The sequence below is a fragment of the Quercus robur genome, chromosome 4, assembly GCF_932294415.1.
Source record: "Quercus robur chromosome 4, dhQueRobu3.1, whole genome shotgun sequence".
NCBI classification, from domain to species: Eukaryota; Viridiplantae; Streptophyta; class Magnoliopsida; order Fagales; family Fagaceae; genus Quercus; species Quercus robur.
This window is the reverse complement of record NC_065537.1, coordinates 55,959,190-55,980,787: the sequence shown is the minus strand read 5'-3', so window position 1 is coordinate 55,980,787 and position 21,598 is coordinate 55,959,190. Positions and strand designations below refer to the sequence as shown.

The window sequence follows — 21,598 nt, the reverse complement described above, 5'->3', positions numbered from 1 at the left end:
ATTTTTTTAACTCACTAATAACAAATTATTGCATAACATTTGTTTTAAAAATGTAGACATAGTATTATTCTAAAAATAATTTTGGCCCCTCAAATAAAATAAAAAAGCTTTTAAATAACAACAATAAAAATTTTCCCAAATAACAACAAAAATAATTATAAAAAAAAAGGACCAAAAAACAATAAGTGAATCAATTATTTATCAAAAAGTCTATTTATAAAGGAAAAAAAAAATCATTCAAATTTTTAACTCATTCATTCAAATCATTCAAAAAATCATTCCTTGAAAACTGGAATTAAGAAAAATATTATGGTCATGAGTTCTTGGTAGTATCGACAATTTTACTCTTTTTGGCTTTGCAGAGGCAATAATTTTGCCTTTTTTAGCAACTCAACTCGTAGTTGTCGCAAGTATCACTCATTTTTCTTTCTCTTCTCCTCGCACTTTATTACTCTTTTCTCAACAATTCTCAATTCTCACTTTATCACTTATCAATCCATTATCTTTTTCTCTTTATTAGTAGAAATAAATTGTAGTACTTCATGTATTTGTGTGTGTGTATTTTTATTTTTGTGATATTGATAAATTCAATTTATCTCTTTGTTAAATTTTATATAATTAAATTTTTTTAGTTACTAGCCTAAAAACAATTTCTAGAGTTGCCACTACATTTTACAATGAAGAGTTGACCTCTTAGACATTGTGTTCTCTATTGTAGCATCATGTGAAAGATTCTAAATAACTGAACTCGATCTCTAATGCACTCGGTACCAAAAACAGGTATTGTAATAATTTTCTAAAGATAATAGAATCTGCAGGAGAGAAATTTAAAAAAAAAAAAAAAAAAAAAAAAAAAAAAAAAAAAAAGATGAGAAAAGTGAATTTATAAATATCAAAGAAAAACTAAAAATAAAATACATCAAATGATTCATGGAGTCTCTCAAAGCAATATGTATGCATGATACAAAGGAGGTAGTATCTTGTGTATCCATTGCAGGCAACTAATGTCTTACAGTAGATGAGATTCCACAATTTTCCACTGTTGTGTGCAATGGATGCATAAGATACTCTATCTCTCTCCCTAAAGATAATTTTGGAGCAAATCCATTGAGCTGAAAAGTAAAAATTAATACATTAGAAGAGAGATTGAAATTAAAAGCAATAGAAAAGTAAAGTCAACTAAACTATGTATCATCTTGCATGTTTCTTTCTCCACTCAGTGCGTCCTCGATTGATTTCAAGCCCATCACCTGATACTCTCAATAAATGTAGAAACTGACGTAAATCTTCTTTGTTTTCTGTTGCAGCTGTAGACCCATAATTAGTTCCTTCAATCTTAGAAACTGCTTTGGCATCCACACTGGTAAGTGAATCAACTACGTCATTGTGATGGCACTCCCGTCTGTAATCTAAAGTAATAGCTTGCAGCTCATGGCTATCAATGACTTCTTGAGGCAAGCTCTCCATAACCCATCCAATGTTAGTGACATTATTAACATGTTGGTTCATGTCCAGATCAGCTCTTCTGGGCACAAGTCCCCGCTTGAAATTCTCGGCAGGATCTTCCAGTTTTGGTATTCTTCTCAAACTATTGCTGTTCTCCTCAGGAATTGCTAATCTGGGTTCTCGGGGACAATAAACTAAATAATCATCCCGTACATCATCGCTAACTTTCTGAAGTCGTCTGGTGTCTTGGTTCATCATCACCCACTTGCTTGTTGCTCTTCCAATAACTTGATCAGTAGCATAGTCCTTCAGTATCCAATCTCGTCTGGCTCCAATTCTTCCCTCCCCTTGGAACCAAGTTTCAATTTCAACCACATCATTCCAAGCTGGGTATTTGTAGATTTCAATGTGCATGCGAGCAGTAACCCATATGAGATGTAATTTCCTCATGGTGGGGGTGGTTGCAAAGCCATCTGTTGAAAATCCTAAACTCTGTGCATGGTTGCATCCAACCTCCTGCAAGAGATTAGCAACGGTTTCAATAGTGGCAGTTTTGTTAATCCCAACTTCATAGCATCTCACTACGAATCTCTCCTTATACGACAACCCATCTTCTGTCAACCGATCCGCCAGAGTCCCTGATCCTGACCCTGTCCCAGATCCAACAATTCGGTTCGACACCACAGCCATAATTGGACCTTTGTTCAAAGAACCAAAACCAGAACCAAAGCCTAAGACGACGGCATTTCTCTGGTGCCCACATGTCAAAATGGACCCGCGGCCCATAAACCCACATTGGGTTATCGCTTGGATTTGGTCATTCAACATATTGCACGGGACCTTTAACATATTTTTCTCTCACCACCGCACACTCTTGGTGCGATAGTCACTCCTTAAATATAAGTGCTTGTGGGGTGGCTAGAGTAAGGACCGGAATTCAAGTCTCTAGGATGGAGCTTCACATATATATACACTTAGATTAGATTAGAGTATAATTTCTATCTTATAAAAAATATATATATATATTTCTCTCTCTCTTTTCGTGTACACACAAAATGTTTGTGTTTTTATTTAGCAAAAAATGGAAGAAAAAAAAATGTTTGTGTTTTTGTGAGACAGAAAGCAAAGTAAATTAATAGTAGATATCATCTATATCTATATTTATATCTATATCATATCATATACTATATAATAAAAGTTGAGCATAGAAGCCGTAGTTGTGCCAAGTGGCTGCAAATTTTTTTAGAATTTTAAAAAAATTAATATAATTTTTTTGTACTTATCTTCTTCTCCTATAATTTCTAAATTGATAAAAATATTAACTTGATTACAATCCAAACTCTTCATTTAATCCTTTTATTATTATAATTTATAAGTTGATAAAAAATTTTAATTTGATTACAATTCAAACTCTTCATCTAATCCTTTTTTTTATTTAAATTATATTACTACGTGTGATAAAAAAATAAAAAACACGCTCTCAATGTGATAGAAAAAACAAACAGGTTTATTCTTTGTTGTTTTACTAAACTTATATCGTAATTTATAATTTGTGTTAATTTCTTAATTTTAAATTATGAATAATTTTGATTATGTTCTTTATATTGAATGTATATTATTGTTTATAGGTTTTTGGTTGTGTTATATTCTTCGGAAAAAAAAAAGAAATAAAATAAAATAAAAGAGTTTATATAAATTTGGCAACAGAGCTAAATAGATAAGGCTAAGAAATGTTTACTAATAATAATTTTATTAGTAACTTTTTTTAACATGATTTAAAAAAAAAAATTGAATAAAGAGATAATTTATTAACATGATTTAAACTCTTATAAACCTTTTTAAGGGATTGGTTTAAAAAAATTGCAAAGTAATTTTCTAATTATATATAAGTCAGCATTAATATATAATAGCTAAGATATTAATCTTTGAAAGTGGTATCTCATACGGATTAGTATTTCAATTGTGGGTTTTAATAGTTAGAAGTTAGAGCATAGTAGTTAAACAAATGGACTATAACAAGAATTGCCTAAACAGTGATAAGATTACACCGCCTCTTTTCTACAATATATGTTAAATTTAGATCATTTTTCATACATATTCACACACTACACGAAGGAATTATAATAAAAATTAACTAGGTAGAGGTAAGACTACACCATCTCTTTTCTACAATATGTGTTAAATTCAGATCATTTTTCATGCATATTCACACGCTACACAAAGGAATTATAATATGAATTAGCTAGACAAGGGTAAGACTACACCACCTCTTTTCTACAATAAATATTAAATTTAGATCATTTTTCATGCATATACACACACATGTAGCATGCAACGCACAAGACTTAAACTTTAAGTTTAGACTTAAACTTTAAATGTTTAAATGTTTAATAATTTAGATTGTTCTTAATTATTGAATTGAGGTTTCACTTAAACATAATTTCAATTATTGTTTTGGATAGTTTTTAATTATTAAATTCAAGAGTTTTCCATTTAAATATGTGTGATTAATTGAGCCTTAAATTTCAATGTATTATTGAAAATAATATTATATATATATATATATATATATTTTAGGTACCTTTACCATCTTCCATTCAATTTTATATATATATATATATATATATATATATACATATGCATTTTATGATACCTTAGTTTCACACAACATGCATTCATTATGTAACTTAGAAGTAAAATATTCATTTATTTTTATTATTTATTTTAAGCAAATTAATAAAAAAATTATTTAAATATGAATTTTGATTAAGTCGTGCATCACACTGGCATAATACTAGTACTATATAATAAAAGTTGGGCTTAGAAGTCGTGGTTGCGCCAAGTGGCTGTACTAAATTGCAGAAATTTTTTAAAATTTTTTAAAAATTAATATATGCTTTAAATTTTAAAAACAATTTTTCTTATAAAGCATTTTAAAGAAACGTCACAAAAAAATGAATTTGAAAGAAGCTTTGCATGAAAATGTTTATTCTCAAAATAATATTTCAAGACATAATCTTTTTCCCAAAACCCAATTACAGACTACCATGAGTAAAAGAACCCCCCAGGCAGACGTGAAAGGAAAGGGTAAGGCACCAGCGGTGCAACCCAAACAATCCCGAAAGCCTTATGTAAGGATTTCGGATGGCATGAAGGCATCTCGATAGAGACAATATCCCTTCAGGATACGTTGCTAGCAGAGGCAATGTATTCATGTGGTGAAAAAAGTGAAATTCTGCAAGAAGTGCTTCGCACTAATCTCATTTTTCAGGACGGAGAATTCACAGACCTTTCCATATTTCCTACACTTAATACAAGCAATAGATATATATTATAGTTATAATTATAATCATCCATATCACTGTCAGAATCATAATCTGTTTCATAATAATAACTTATACGCTCTTCATAGGAAAATAATTGTTCTCCCTTTTCTTATCAAAATAATATTACCAAAACCTTTTGGATTTAATTTCTTTCATTTCTTACAAAGTTACCAAATATAATATTGATTGTTTAAAATCAATATTCTCAATACAAAATAATCATTTTAACTTAAATCAGATAATTGGTAACTTTGTCTTTAAACTAGAAACATCTTGCCGAATAAGAAAACTTTTCTTTATAAACTTCTTCTTATAAAATATTATAATTTTCATGGTCATAAAACTTAACGCTTCATAAAGAACAAATATCTGATAACTTTTTAATATAAACTTATACTTTTATTAGAAGTTTTATCTTTACAGAACACTAAAACCTTTTTATCATATTCTTTATCTTTAAAACACAACAGAATTTCAGAAATTTTTATCTTTAAAGAACAACTTTTCTTTTCCTCAAAAACTTCTTTTCATGAGAGCTTTTAACTTTTCATAATGCATTTAAACAAAATCATTCTCTCATGATCAATAACATAATATAGCTCTTCATAACATATTGGTTAGTTCATATCTAATAAGTCTATGCAGAGAAGGCCTCATCACATTTAGGTGTCCTCGTGTGCATGATATTGTCCTCTTTGGAAGGCCTGATGGCACATCCCCTCAAGATTTTGTTCCTCCCCGCCATCCGTACACATTGGGGAGAAGGCCTTGCTCAGATTAGAGTTACAGACAACCCTATTTCTTCTACTTTAAATGGCCAAACAGATAACATTTTCCATGGAAAGCTAGTAATTTAACCCCTACTAGTCGAGTTCAAATTACCAAAGGACATAACCCGAAAACATTTCATACTTATACATCATACTGAAATTCATAGTTTGCATAACATTTCACAATAATAGCATTTCCATTATTTTCTTTAAACATCATGTTCATGGAAATTAGTAATAGCATCAATATGCTTAAATCATATACATAAGATTTCGAAAGCTCACGAACATATCTTTGTTTGAAAAATGCTTATATGCCATATCTCTAATCAAAAACTTTTTAAAATAACCTCATGACTAACCAAATGCACATATAACTTATCCCTTACCTGAAAGCAGAGGAACCAAAAGCCTACAGTCGAAGGAGCTTCGACTTGGGAACTGGTAACACCTAAATCAAATATCAAAGTTTATTACTATCAATTATTACTTATCATAAACTTACACATTTATCTCAAAGCCTATCTTTTATAATTAAGGAAATTCTAATCTCACCTCAACGAGGTTCCCATAAACATATTATGCACACATCAACAAATGATGTATCAAATTAAAGAAAGCCATCATTCTCATATTTATATCATATCTCCAGAGATGCCAACTTCATTTCAAAATGTTCTTGAGATTAAGGCAATAATGCATGCATAAACATAAACCCTTTTAAGCATGGTCATATAACCATATACACTCATATGACAACATGAAAAAGCAGTAGAATAGTTTAGAACCCCTCCTTTAAGTACTAAACCTTAAACCAAGGTATACAAAATTTAGCTATGATCCAGACATACCAAATGATGAGCATAATAAATTATAGCTCAAATCATTCAACCTAACTTTAGAATTAAATCCTCAAAATTAGGCATGTCCTTTACTATTTACTATTTTATTCTAGCAGCATATACTTCACTTATAAAATACAAATGGGCTAACAATTCACATCCAAACTTCATGCAATTTTACAGAGAAATTCCTCTGGATGTCTAGTAAATACCACATCAATTTTGGAGTCAAAGTATAAAACCATAATTTTCTAAAAATTATAAAATACAGCATACTCAACTCTGTCCTGACAGAAATTCATGCAAATTAGAAATTAAACCATTATTTTGATATTAATCCAAATGCTGTGAGACCACTTTCATTACAACCATATTTGTCTTATATTTCATAAGAAATATCCCTAGCATCCAAATTCACTATATAAAATTTAATACATAATTTATCATACGTAAACACAAAATCTGTCACAGTGACAGCTTTGCAACATTTTTTTGTAAATTCACAAACAAATATCAAACGATGGCATTTTCATATGAAATTTAATACACACCTACTAGACATATCATATAATAATCTCCAATAAATACTTTACCCATAGTTGTCCTAGAAAAATACAGGATTTATGATGACCAAACAGGTTAACCAATGAGTGCAACTCTTAACAAGTTCATGAACTAACTCTCAACAAGCTTCAATTATTGAATCAACTACACATTCAGCACCTCAATTAGCAATTCCATAAAGTTTATTTAGTTATTTTACTCATTTTAATATTTACCCAAAACAGATTTTATCTTAGTATCTCGGAGCACATGCAAGCATAACAATGATTCAATTCGAATTAATAAACAATCTCTAGAATCCAACCCATATACAAAATCATAAAACCATTACTTAGGTTTAAATGGATAAATAGATAAAAGAAATAGATTTTCCCCTTACCTTAGACACGGATTCTTGGAGTGATAAGAGCTAGAATCACTCTAGCTTCAAGTTGGAAACAAGTACTTGAGAAGATTTGAAAGAAACTCTTGTTGCTGCTGGACTTGTAGGTATGAGAGGGAGAGGAGAGTTGATAGTTTTTCTTTCTTTTGGTGTTGGACCCGTGGGTATGAGAAAGGGGACTCAAGAGAGCTTCTTAAATCTTCTAGTTGTTTGAGAAAGTCAAAGAAGAGATAAGGTGCAGCCAATAAGAACAAAGAAGGAAGAAAACAAAGAAGCAAAGCAAGAAGGACCAAAGGAAGTTTCTAGAGCAGCCAAGAAAAGACAACAGAGATTGACTTGGGTGGGGCACATGTATTGCAAAGGAGAATAGTGAGTTGATGGCTCACCTTACAACCTTTTGAAGTTTACTTCCCAACCCCCCCCCCCCCTCACAAGCTTATATTCTATAAAGGCCCAAACTATAAAATAACTTTGCATATAAACCCTTACCTTTATAATTAATTAAATACCAACAACTATATTTCTAATAACTTAACCACTTAATATAGTTTTGTACATACTTATACTTAGTATAAATTCATAATACAATTAATCATTCAATTACTTATAATCTTTACAATTCTTATTCAATGGTATTATAAAATAATATATTTGTTAAATACCTTTTTATTAATTATAGAAAGAAAGTGGCTTAAACTAATAATTAACCATTAAAACACATAGTTTAGTTATAAAGTTGGGTCGGGGTGTTACATCCTTCCCTCCTTTAAAAAATTTTCATCCTCAAAAATTATAATAGTGAATATCTTTTTATTACAACAATGTAAAATGATAAGTTGAGAAAATCACAAAACATAGTAGAATCACATGTCAAGTCATTAACATACATTACAACTCTTTATCTCATTATAAAATTTCCTTAAGTTATGATACATGCTTTCAACAATTTTCATGCCCAATTAAAAGATACCACACTATATACACATGCAAATGAGTACTAAGAGCACACGTCACTAACATATATTCAATCTATGAATAATTAAGAAATTCTTTCATACACTGATCAGAATTTATATTACCAATATAATCAGTGGATTTGATAAGAAAAGATCTCAATTGTGACAAACGGATATTAGAAATCATTCACTTGTCAAAATTTTAGTAACTTGGGCAACAGATTATATTTCAAGAAGTACAACAAAATAAATTAATCAAATAAGGTCAATTCCACAAACTCAAAGAATTTCTTAGAAAGCATCCATTTAGCATATATCTCTCCTTTATTAAAAAAAATAAAATAAAATAAAAATAAAAATAAAAAAAAATAAAAAAAAAAGAGAAAGAGATATAACGTTATACATTATCAACAACCAAAAACTTATCAAAATTCACTTTGACAACATTTTTTTTTTCCAAAATAAACTTCATCAAATAATATCATCACAAGTGATATTATGTTATACTAAAATTTTTTGTTGTCAATAACTTGTTTAACTACAAGTGAGCTCAACGGCAGCTAACAAATTACTTGACCGAGGAATAGGCATAATAATCATTTTATGTTACCCCACATAAGGTTAGTTGGCAAATGACTTAACAGATCACACGTGGCCAGTGGTGTTCAACTAATGATTTTCAATAATACATTGAAATTTAAGGCTCAATCAATCACATATATTTAAATGGAAGACCCTTGAATTTAATAATTAAAAACTATCCAAAACAATAATTGAATTCGTGTTTAAGTGAAACCTCAATTCAATAATTAAGAACAATCTAAATTATTAAACATTTAAACATTTAAAGTTTAAGTCTAAACTTAAAGTTTAAGTCTTGTGCGTTGCATGCTACATGTGTGTGTATATGCATGAAAAATGATCTAAATTTAATATTTATTGTAGAAAAGAGGTGGTGTAGTCTTACCCTTGTCTAGCTAATTCATATTATAATTCCTTTGTGTAGCATGTGAATATGCATGAAAAATGATCTGAATTTAACATATATTGTAGAAAAGAGATGGTGTAGTCTTACCTCTACCTAGCTAATTCTTATTATAATTCCTTCGTGTAGTGTGTGAATATGCATGAAAAATGATCTGAATTTAACATATATTGTAAAAAGAGGCGGTGTAGTCTTATCCCTGTCTAGCTAATTCTTGTTATTGTCCATTTGTTTTGCAGGGAGGTAGAAAACCCCTCTTTTATATATATATATATATATATATAAGTCAGCGTTAATATATAATAGCTAAGATATTAATCTTTGAAAGTGGTATCTCATACGGATTAGTATTTCAATTGTGGGTTTTAGTAGTTAGAAGTAAGTGCATAGTAGTTAATAATTAGAAAATTACTTTGCAATTTTTTTAAACCAATCCCTTAAAAAAGGTATTTTAAGTAAATTAATAAAAAAATTATTTAGATATGAATTTTGATTAAGTCGTGCATTGCACAGGCATAATGCTATTACTATATAATAAAAGTTGGGCTTAGAAGTCGTGGTTGCGCCAGGTAGTTATACTAAATTGCATGAATTTTTTAAAATTTTTAAAAAATTAATATATTTTTTTGTCCATGAGTCATGTGGTGTATTGTTGCACCCATGTCTAGAATAAGTAGACAACAACCATGCCGACCCTCTTCATGGTAGTCAACCCTCGATAAAATTGAGGGGGCGGCCCGAGATTAGGCGCTCACAAGTCACAAGTGCCTGGAATAACTTCACATAATTTTCAATTTGGGTGTCACTTTGCGCTTAATATTTTATGGTTTTATTGTTCTCATAATTCTCGGCTTTTTTCCTCAAAGTCTTTTCCTGTTACTCTTTTAACTTTTTTTACAACGCTTCACTCCATTAGACTAAAATCAAGTACTACCCAAACTTTTTCGATATCTTTTTATTATTAGTCAATATATAATTTTTTGTGCATTGCTCAAACTTTCTTTGATGAAAGGAAGAATAAGTATTTGTCAAAATTGTCTATATACCTCGCTCGTATTTGCAATAAAATCTTTTGTTTTCACCAAGCTTAACCAATTTTCATCGATAGGGCTTGGTGCACCCACTTGATCTTCCAACTTAGATTTGAGTAATTATTGTTTTTGTACTTGATCAAAGAAATGTTTTTAGGCAACACGCAAGGCCAGCTCAATAAATTGTGAGGCCTAAGGTGACAATTTTAAATGGGCCTTTTTATTAATCAAATATGAATTAAATCATTTTTATTTAAATATTGATATCATTTTTTTTATTTAAAGCCTAATTGTATTACTTTTTGTGATGTAAAAGTATTAATCAAGTTTTTGTAATCAAATTCTACTAACATTTCCATTTGAAATTATAATTGGCTTATCCACATTTTTTTAGAATAATGGCATAATTGATCTTAAATAATATGTTATTCATAAATATAAGCCATCAATATCATAAATATCATGTTTGAAATAACATTCAAGATATTATAGACAATACTTTTTCAAACTATCATCATTGTTTACTGTTTAAACCTACTATGAATTAAAAATATAGCTTGATCTTATCATATATAAAGATAAAATTAGTTATTATTTTTTAACAAATTAAGAATTAATATACAAACAAAACCAAAAGAATCCTCTCAAAAAAAAAAAAAAAGAAGGCAGAAGTATATATAAAACTACAAAAGTGTGGAGGAAAACCTATGCAACCCAGGACCCAATACCTATGCACCCCTTTTTTTTATTTATCAAAATGTATGGACCATTGACAACTGTGAGGACTATCTACCACTAACAACCAAGAATAAAAGAAGGCAAACTAAAGCAAGAAAGAAAGATACATATATTTTAGAGTTAAATATCCAAACCTCGATGTTGAAGGCTATGGCCCAACAAAGAAAGAGGTTCGAAGGTCCAAAGCCGACTGCAAAGAAGACTTCAAAAAACCATTTTTTCTCTTAAAATGGAAAGAGCATAGAAATTTCTCAACGATCAGTAAAAAAATTGAGATTTGAGATTGAATTTATCTTGGGCTTTTTGCTTTCAGTTTGCTTTGTAAAGAGGGATAGTGTGTGATTTTTCAGGTTCGGTATATGTAGGAACTTAAATGATTTTTATACTACCCAATATCCATAGAGAAAACGAACCGTTCAGCATATCCAACAGTTTTTTGTTTTTGTTTTTTCCAGATGATTCTTTAATAACAAAATTTTGGATTTTAATTAATACTCGTATATGTTAAAGACATATTTATTGGTTGGTTTTCTCCAAGAATTTTTTTTTTTTAATTATTGGTTAAAATTTGGGGGCCTTTTTTCATTTGAGGCCTTAGGCGATTGCATTAATTGCTTATATGCTTAAGCCAGCACTGGGAACACGTGACAATGACAATAAAAATAAGATATTGTGACTTTTGGAGAGCAACTCTTTTCTACTAGTTATCTGCCCCTCAAAAAATAATTGTTCTAGAAGTTCATGGCACTGACCAAGAAATATTACTTTAGTAAAGAAAGTTACTTATAACATCTCTCTATCTAAAAGCACCGTCTAACTTCTCCCTATTTAAATAAAATTATGTTTTGGGATATGTACTATAATATTTTTTTGAGAAAGAAATATGTACTATAATATAGTGTAACTATTTTTCCCAATCAATTTTAAACTTAAATCAATCGTTTCAATTATCCATTTAATTTTAAGAAATTTTAGGATGATGCGTAATCGTTTAAAATTAGTCATGAATTCAGATGTTTACAAAAATTTATAGTTTATTATAAGTATTGCAAATGATCTCACAGGATAGATGATTTTTTCCTCAGTTATTTATTAATTTTATAGTAATTGTTTTGCAAACTCATAAGTCGTAATAGTAAGCAATGGACAGGATTTTATGAAGAAAAAAAAAAAAATATATATATATAATTTTAACATATTTCCAATTAAATTTGTCTTTTAAAGAAGATCGTCATATGGTTGTGTTTGTACCATGCATAGAGCTTTATGCAGTTCTTAAGCATTCATTAAATGCAATACTACTGTTTGTGGTCAAATATTTTAATATGATCAAGTTAGTTTATTTTATTGGATTTAAAATAAAGCTATATCACAATCTGCAAGATTTTTTTTTTCCAATACACTAATATGACTTGTATATTATGAATAATAACTTGAGCAGATAATTTGATCAATTTGTTGTCTTTAAATTATGGAATAGTATGATATTTTGAATTCCATATACACTAATATTACTCATGTGTATCTTCGTTCTAAACAAATATGTTATATTAAAAGAATTAAAAATGGATGTTTGACCAACTATATTGTGTCTCTTTGATCATAAATTCTCAAAGTTCAACTCAAAGTAATTTCACACTTATGAATACACTTGACCTTTGATGAAATTATATGTTAACAAGAAAAAAATAAAATAAAATAAAATAGTTTTGTTATGAAACCTTCTAACCACCGAAAGCATTACTTAAACAACAAGCAACATAATTAAAAAAAATTTATACTTTTAAAAGTAAAAATTCCTATTTGAATAATACTATCCTAAGAATTAATTAATTTATTCACTAAATTAGTTATATTACAAATGGTTATAATTATTTTGAAAAATGAAAATTTTAAAAGTAGTAGAAAATAAATAGCTAGGAAACTTCTAGTGTTGATTATGCATCTTGTTATCCTTATTTTAATTGATTTTTAAGTTAACTAGCATGTAACTCCATGCAAACATGGATGCATTTAAAATTAAATAAAATTTTTATTATAAAAATATAAATAATTAGTCAAATTATTATTTTAAAAAAAAAATCATATAACACATGCATTCATGCATACATATAGATACATTTAAAATTAAACACAATTTTTATCATAAAATATAGATAATTAGTCAAATTATTTTTTTAAGGTAAATATAATTAGTTACATATTAAAATTCTTACCTAAATTTAATACTACTTATGATAATTTTTTTTCTAATTTTTAATAAGATAGAACGTGTGGTGATTTTTATTTTATTTATTTTTTGAGAAACATGTGATGATTTTTATTGAGTATATGTAATTGTTTTTTTTTTAAAAAAAATTTACAGTTAATTAATATTAGATTCTTAGTATTTTGCACTCATTAACTCACTTGACACAAAGATTAAAAAACTTAAATAGACACATGGCACATGTTTAAGTGGGTAATTATGGTGTAATCCCCACATAAATTTAGATGTGCAAAATTGGATTATAATTTCAAATTCTAATTCAACTTTCTTTAAGTTTTACCTATTAATATATATATAGATGACTTGTAAATTTGAATTTTTTTTAGTTATATAATTATGTTTTTTTATGGTTTATTATATTGGACTTCTCGTTTTCTAAACTAAATTAACTAATTTGGTACAAAAATTTAAAAATTTATATTCGATAAGATACATGGCGCAAAATTAAACTCTAATTGAAATTCAATTTTTATACTAAATTAACTCACTTGGCACAAAATTTTAAAATTTAGATTAGATGGGACATGTGGCACAAAATTAGACTCTAATTGAATTTCAATTTGAAATTTAATTAGATTTTCTCTCTGCTTTACCTATTATTATATATATAGATGATATGACTACTACTTCTTTCCATACCCGTTCACTTTCAATTTTGCCTCATTGTCTTTCTGAACTTAATAATATGTCCAAACAATTTTCTATTTTCTTAGTTCAAAGGATTAAACTATAGGTAAAAAAAAAAAAAAAAAAAACCCTATAGGTCTCAATGTTCAACCCAACTCGCAAACAGGATACGAACCCGATACAGGTTTTTGCCAGTTAAGGTTGGGCCTTAGCGGGTTTGGGTCATAAACGGGTCAACCCAAAAGTGACATGATAAGAAACATGTCATAAACAGGTCAACCTGCGTAATTTGCAATAAACATATTTGACACGTCAATTTATTTGTGTCAATTTGAAATTACCCATTTAAAACACAACTCATTTAACTCGTATAACAAATAAATATTCCTTTTATTTTAGATTTGTCAAATACCTTTTATATCCAACCTATATTTTAAATTTAAAAAGAAAATTGAGTAATTACAAAAACTTACAAGGGATATAATTGGAAATTGAAACTTTATAAATCCTGAGGATATTATATTTTTGTTGAACTATGTTATTTTGAATTTGAGTTGAAATTTATGCACTTCTTTTGGGATGTCAAAAAAAAAAAAAAAATCCCAACCACTTGCAACCTAACCCGAATTTTCCAGGGAAGAACTCGACCCAACTCAAAGATGTAATATATATTATTTTATATATTATTATTCATATTTTGTGTGTCTACATTGGGGTGTTCATAGTGTGGTTTGGTGCGGTTTTAGTTCACTTTTATCGCCGCATTGCACGGTGCAGTTTGGTGTGGTTTTAGTCTATTTTTATCACAGCACTGCACTATGCAATTCGATATGATATATCATGGTGCGGTTTGGTGGGTTTTGGATTGGGAAATTTTTCAAAATTTTGGGCTAGATTAGCCTAGCCCAAAGCTAGGTTTTCTTTTGTTTTGGACCAATTTTTAAAATGTTGGACTAATTTTTCTTTATTTTGGGTTGATTAAGAGTAGTGTAAAAAGCTTTTAAGTATGAAATTACTCATCTTCATATAATATTAATAATTTAGTATAAAATAAATAAATTTATTTATTAAGTGCGGTGCGATTACAATAGTGGTTTTTGTTGATTTAGATGTGGTGATGCGACTTGAGTAGTCTTGGTGAACACCCCTGTCTATACTACAATGCAAGATTTACACAATGTTAAACAAGATTTTCCTTTGTTTTATATCAAATCCAAACTATGCAAGATTTACACAATGTTAAACAAGATTTTCCTTTGTTTTGTATCAAATCCAAACTATGTTAGGCCTTTTTGGAGAAGATGCAGGTAGTGAGGGATTTTAGGAATTTTGTTAACAGAGCAAGGAGAAGGAATTTTGGAGAAAATGCGGGTAGTGGAGGATTTTGAGATTTTTGTTAATAGAGCGAGCAGAAAGAAATTTTGGAGAAGACGTGGGTAGCGGGGGATTTTGGGAATTTTGTTAAGTAGAGCGTATTACATTTAGCAAGGGAATAGGGATTCATTACTTTTAGTAAAGAAGGTCTATTCCTCATTTTAAGGAATGGGGATTTATATGGAATGATTATTACATGTAACTAGTCGCTAACCCGTGCAATGCACGGTATAATTCAATAATAATGATATATATTTAATTTGCTTGAAGGTACATTAATAATCAGTTTGTAAAAAAAGAAAAAAAATGTACAATGAAACCCCTAATTGACAGCCCACCCTAACATCAAAGATAGTAAAAGATTTAATTAAATTCAGCTAGAATTTAGTTGATAGGTGGGGAAACTAAAGCATACCTTGCTTAGAAAAATTTTCATTTTGATAAGACCAAACCTTGAATGTCACGAAGGGATCAGGCCAACGTTCTTATCTTCAATGCAAGGTCTCAATAGAAATTCCCAATAAGTTTAGTCACTCCAAGCCTCCAATTAAGAAGAGCTTAATTCAAATTATTAAAAAAATAATAATTCATAAACTATGAAAGATGTAACCAAAGAAATAAAAATTATTTGAATACGTTGGCTAGGACACTCGCAATGCAAGCACTTGTCCATTCACTTACAACAAAAGTATCAAAACATGAAAATCACAATAACAAAATACAAAATTTTAACTAAATAAAAAAGTGCATTAACCTATATTTTACAATAAACACCCATGGAGCAAAATATAACAAAGGAATAAATATGTTTGAAGAATAAATGTAGAGTAGAAAATAAGATTAGTCACGAACACAAGAAAGAGAATGTTTATTTGTACACTATTGAAGGTTGAACTACAGCAAACCAATGAATGCTTCAGTAATTAACTGTAGCCTAATTTTGGCTACTACTACTAAATTCAATCTAAATTATTGCCAAAACTCCTCTTACCATGCTACATGTTTTCATAATCCATATTATGCATCTATACAGTTAATACTATCTTAGTCTTTGGCAATTCTAAACAAATGTATACTGTCTTGTGGCAACTTTAAATTAGTGATCTACTTTTACAAACATCAATTTAGTGTTGTGAAGCTGTGAATGTAAACATGTAGAATTTCATGTTCAAAAAGTCATATAATTAAAGGTCTATGCAATAGTAAAGATATAATTTTGGTACACATATACCTTTTTTTCGGCTGATCTTCTAGCCTCCAATTCTCTCTCAGCTTCTTCTTTCTTCCTAGTTGTTTATTCTTTTTCACTCTCTCTTGTCGCTACAATAGAATCCTTAGCAGCTTGACTATAAGCTTTGTAGCTACATGACTTGGATACTCCGCTCCTAAGGAAGATTAGATGTACAATTGAAAACCCAATATGGATAAACGTTGAGCAACTTTGCTTTCTTTGTGGTCGATGTTGTGTAATCTGTAGTTGTCTTAGTTGTGCTTACAATAGTGTCCTTTACTTGTGTTCCCTTCTCTATTGCAATGTCTTTCATAGCCTCACTTTTCTTTACGACTGTATCTTTGCTTGTGCTGGTACCTTAGTCTCTATTGCAAACATTAAAAATATATGTAAATAGTGGATTATATACTTGGAGAGATTGTAGCCAGAAAGAATAAAGCCTCTGGAAGGCATACCAGCTTTCTCGGAGGCAAAGGGAGATGCTTGCTACAACGTTTAGGGTTGTTAAAGGTTTAGGGTTTATGGAGGTAGCTTTTATTTGAGTCAATGATGAAGTGTGGGTTTTGGCAAAGAAGGGTTACGAAAAGAGAGAAAAAAAGACGTGTTCTAATTGGAATTGGAGCAAAAAAATAAAAATGACGTGGCAAATAAAAAGAAAAAGAAAATAGTGGTGACGTGGAAAATTGTGATAGTTCTAGAGGTTTCGGTTATATATATATATATATATATATAGATAAAAACATAACCAAACAACTGCATAACTAAATCATAAAAATAACTATTACATTACAGTATCTATTACAGTCTGTCTGTCAAACGTAGTCTTACTATTCTCACCCAAAAAAATCCAAACTATGCTTCAATCAAAAAAAAAAAAAAAAAAAAAAATCCAAACGATGCGTTTGGCATCTTCGTAATCTCCCTCTTTCTCTCTCTCTCTCTCTCTCTCTCTCTCTCACATCAGTCGCTCAGATAACACACTACAGACTCTACACAGCGCGGAGATGGGTTGGCAGCAGCAATTAGGAGTAGGAGTAGGACCTTTACAACCACACTTTCTCTCTCCAAATTCAACCACTCATAAACCCGTAAATACCGCTGCTTCTCTGCCACTATCCTCTACCAAAACCCGTAATTATACTCCCACGCTAAGGGAGATTTCTCTACAGCAACTTCCCCCTAATGCCCTCCGCCGGAAAAGAGACCCCAATTGGAGAGGTGGGTTCAGTCTAGGGGTAGATTTGGGAATGTCCCGCACTGGCCTCGCACTCAGCAAAGGCTTCTCAATACGTCCTCTAACTGTAATGTTTTCTCTTTCTCTTCAGATATCTTTTTTTTTTTTTTTTTTTTTTGTTAAGGATAATGAAACTAAGAAATGGACAATATTTTTGAATCTTAGGTTCTGGAATTACGAGGACAAAAACTTGAGCTTCAGCTTCTTCAGATTGCACAACAGGAGGTACTATTAATCTGCTACTAAATAGACACTTCATTTAGAGTGCCGTATTAGTGACGTTCTCGTGTTGTGTTATAATTTTTTTAAAATTGCTCGTGTTGTCATGTCATACCGTACTCTTTCCCGTGTCCGTGTCCGTGTTTCCTAGATAATATGTATGTGTTTATATTTTTATTTATGGTTTGAGGGGGGAAAAATGTAGGAAGCTGATGAATTTATAATTGGGCTTCCTAAATCAAGTGATGGAAAAGAGACACCTCAGTCAAACAAAGTTCGTAGTGTTGCCGGAAGATTTGCTGCTCGAGCTGCCGAGAGGTATACATACATACATACATACATACATAAATATAAATACACTGAGGTAGTGTAATGTTTATGTTGTTTAATAATGTAATAAAATCCATGTGAGAGTAACGATGATAATGATCATGGCCAGGTCAAAATCTGTATAGATGGATCTATGATTCAGTGTATTCTGCCTTAGTTGGTAATTGACTGATGTCTCTTGCATCGGAAACTAGATTTCTGAATGATTTATCAACTCTCTATCTGCCTTGGTTTATTTCTTCTAATTACTAATACTTGTGCAAATTTCTTTTTTTCTGGATAAATAGGTGTAGTTTGTGTACTAATTACTTTCTTAGGGATGTTTTTATTAAGGATGACCCACATATTGTTGACAAGGAATCAAAAACACTGAATGGCAAGAAGAATCCCGAAGATAATGTACCACCAAAAGATTCTCTGTATCTTATTATGTTATCTGATATTTATCTGTTGATTCTTTGAATGTCTTGTTATAGATTAGAGCCCCTCACCTGTTGTAATAGTATTTAAGGACTTGTAATGTAAAAGAATAGTATTATCCCTGTGAATACAAGAACAGGTTGTCAATTTTCTGAATTTTTTCTTCCACTTCAAAACTCTTTAGTTTTTCTTTCTTTCATTTTTCAATTACTACTTCACTAGAGTTTTGAACTTTAGATGTGGATTGGTGATCCCAAATTTAATATTCAGGGGTTGGAGAGTATACCTGCAAGATGAACATGGGACAACAACAGAAGCGACAGATCGCATGATTTGCATGTAATATTTTCTCTCTTTTTCCTTTTTTCATGCTTTTCGGATTGGATACCAGTTATAGGCAATTGTGGTTGCTCTTTTATTTGATTCTTCTGCTTTGGTTATATTAGCATGACTTTGCCAAGAAGCTAGAGTTGTTAAATAGCCTTATCATTTATCTTTCTTCTTTTCTTTTTTTGTTTTTGGAGTTGTACAGCTATTGGTTTATTATGTTCTTCATGGCATTTGTGAGTGTGATGTAGAGGCATAACCACATTCACTGAAATGAATATACAAGGTCATACTTCGTGAAAAACTGTTGAATTGTTTTAAGTTTTATAACATTATGAATCCTTTTTCATAAGCTATATGGAACACAATGGATGAATTCATTTCTCTAGACCCCAAATACCATATAATTCCTTGTTAAACCTGCATCATGAGCTATTTGGTGAAATACATTGTATAAAAGTAGTAATTATCCTTGATGTTTTTAGGATTTGCTATGTTTCGTTTGATTTGAAGCAATATATTTAGAAGAAAGGGAAGTTTGATATATATATATATAAAAGATTGGCATTGTTGCAGCTGTTTCCAAATTCAATATGCTTATTTTCTTGGTTCTGTGCTTTACACCTGATGCAAGATACAATGTCTTGCTTTAATTATATTGGTTGATATGCCTAGTTATTTGGATCATTGTCTAATTTTGAAGGCATAATACTCAATGCCTATGGCATAGGTTATAATTATATCATTGAAAAAGATGGTGAAAATGCCTGTACTAATGAATACTGTATATCTGTGATATAACTGATTTTCAGGGGCCTCAGCAGGTCTACTCGGCAAAGCAAAACTGATGCATATGCTGCCATGGTATGGAACAAAATTTATATTTGGTTCCTTTCAGTTTTTAATCATCTACTCTTTTCTACTTAACGAAGTGTGTTATTTTGCCCCCATTCCTTTTCTACCTTTTGTGGCTGCAGATGGTACTGGAGAGATATTTTTCCTTGGCTGGCCAGGAAACTGAACTTGTACTGCCCAAGAATTTGGATTTACAAGAAAGACTTAAGACAGGTCCACCTAGAGACATTGATTTCTTTCCTGAAGAATTTGAGGGTTGACAATTTTCTTTTGGTACTCAGTCTGATTCAGATTCATTCAATTACATTATGCTCTCCTTTGTAACACAAGTAGCATAGAGTAGTAGAAAGTAGTAGAAAATATAATTGTAAAAAATCAAACCAGCAGAAACTGGCAGTGTTTTTCAATTGGTAATATTTTCACAAAGTACCCATATATGATGAGTGTACCATTGGCTTCTTTTTCTCATTTGATTCTACGTTATGCACCCAAAGTTGTAATCTTTATAAGTTGTTTTATACCATAAAACTTTTACAAACCAAACGATTACAAATGTATTGCACTGCTGTCAGAAAAGATTTCTTTGAAAATAAGTTAATTGCAGGAAGTGAGTAAATAAACCAAGGAAAAACCGACAAATAAAGAAACAGCTACTTATCTTTAACGTACTAGTGTACGTCTTCAATGATTATGATATATTTTTAACATGGTCATAATTGAGGTCATATTGAACAAATTATTGATGATTGACGTGTTAAAAAAATGCAATAACTTCCGTGATCAAAAGGAGGTTCTAATTCAACCATATCACTAGAAAAGCACAAGTTGAGCTAGAAGGCTCATGGCATATGATTTGGGCTCAAAATAACTAAGAAGTGCTAGTTAAGTTACAAGATTATTGGCTTATGACATTTTTCATTCATTTTTTAAACAAAAGAATACCAATACTATACAAACAACAACACAAGCACCAAGGATGAAATAAATCAACAATAATTTTACCCTACTACATCAAACCATTACTTTCATGCTTGTTGCAAAAGAAAATGAGTTATTTATTTATTTATTGCATGAAAAGGGTGGAATCCTTGGAGTAAGTCACTTTTCACTGTAACAAGTTAAACCCTCATGCTAGATAGCCCTGCCACCTTGGTATTAATTTTATAGCACGACTTGAACCTAAGTTCTAAGGTGAGGCAGACGAAATGCTTGACCACTGGACTCCCACCTCAAGGTCAAGCATTAAACATTCCTCAATCATTGCTTGCATTGCAAAATCCTATAATTCCACCAATTATGCCACTTCTTATTCAAAAGCATATTTTCTCCATCAATTAACACAATCCTCCACAAAAGTAGCTGGCATAGTTGGAAAACCTAGAATACCAAGATACTTCCCATGTAGAATTTCAGGATCCAACAAGTCTATACACAGAAAATTCACCATTTTTTTCACAAATTCTCTTTTTCAATTGTATTATAATGGGCCAAGTGAAGTGAATACATGAAAGAAAATGAAAAATTCGAATTTTCTCGCTTGCCTAAGCAGGGACCTTTTGAACCAAAAGTTCCTTGCCCAATGCAACCCAAAATTAATTAGCTTTCATCGCTAACATTGATTTAGATACTGTGGAAACCACCACTTAGCACATCTTTTTTGAATGTTCTCCCA

At 30.2% G+C, this 21,598-nt stretch overlaps 2 protein-coding genes across 4 annotated transcripts; one reads left to right on the top strand and one right to left on the bottom strand.

The window, feature by feature from the left end:
• Positions 1-867: 867 nt before the first annotated feature.
• LOC126723028 (oleoyl-acyl carrier protein thioesterase, chloroplastic-like) lies at positions 868-7,610 on the bottom strand. The gene is made up of 3 exons (XM_050426241.1): positions 7,328-7,610; positions 5,932-5,993; positions 868-2,402 (listed from the first exon to the last, which is right to left on the bottom strand). Exon 3 carries the CDS (start codon positions 2,293-2,295, stop codon positions 1,192-1,194), a length of 1,104 nt encoding a protein of 367 aa, XP_050282198.1. The 5' UTR covers positions 2,296-2,402; positions 5,932-5,993; positions 7,328-7,610; the 3' UTR covers positions 868-1,191.
• Positions 7,611-17,545: 9,935 nt separating this feature from the next.
• Positions 17,546-20,394, top strand: LOC126723029 (uncharacterized). Of its 3 annotated transcripts, none has more exons than XM_050426243.1 (6): positions 17,546-17,842; positions 17,941-18,000; positions 18,200-18,312; positions 19,015-19,083; positions 19,884-19,935; positions 20,049-20,394. In XM_050426243.1, the coding sequence occupies exons 1-6, from the start codon at positions 17,546-17,548 to the stop codon at positions 20,184-20,186; spliced, it is 729 nt and encodes a 242-aa protein (XP_050282200.1). In that variant the 3' UTR covers positions 20,187-20,394. The 3 variants fall into 3 exon arrangements, with proteins under 3 accessions (XP_050282200.1, XP_050282199.1, XP_050282201.1); XM_050426242.1 differs by having other exon boundaries at positions 18,982-19,083; XM_050426244.1 differs by lacking the exon at positions 19,015-19,083.
• The last annotated feature ends 1,204 nt before the right edge of the window (positions 20,395-21,598 follow it).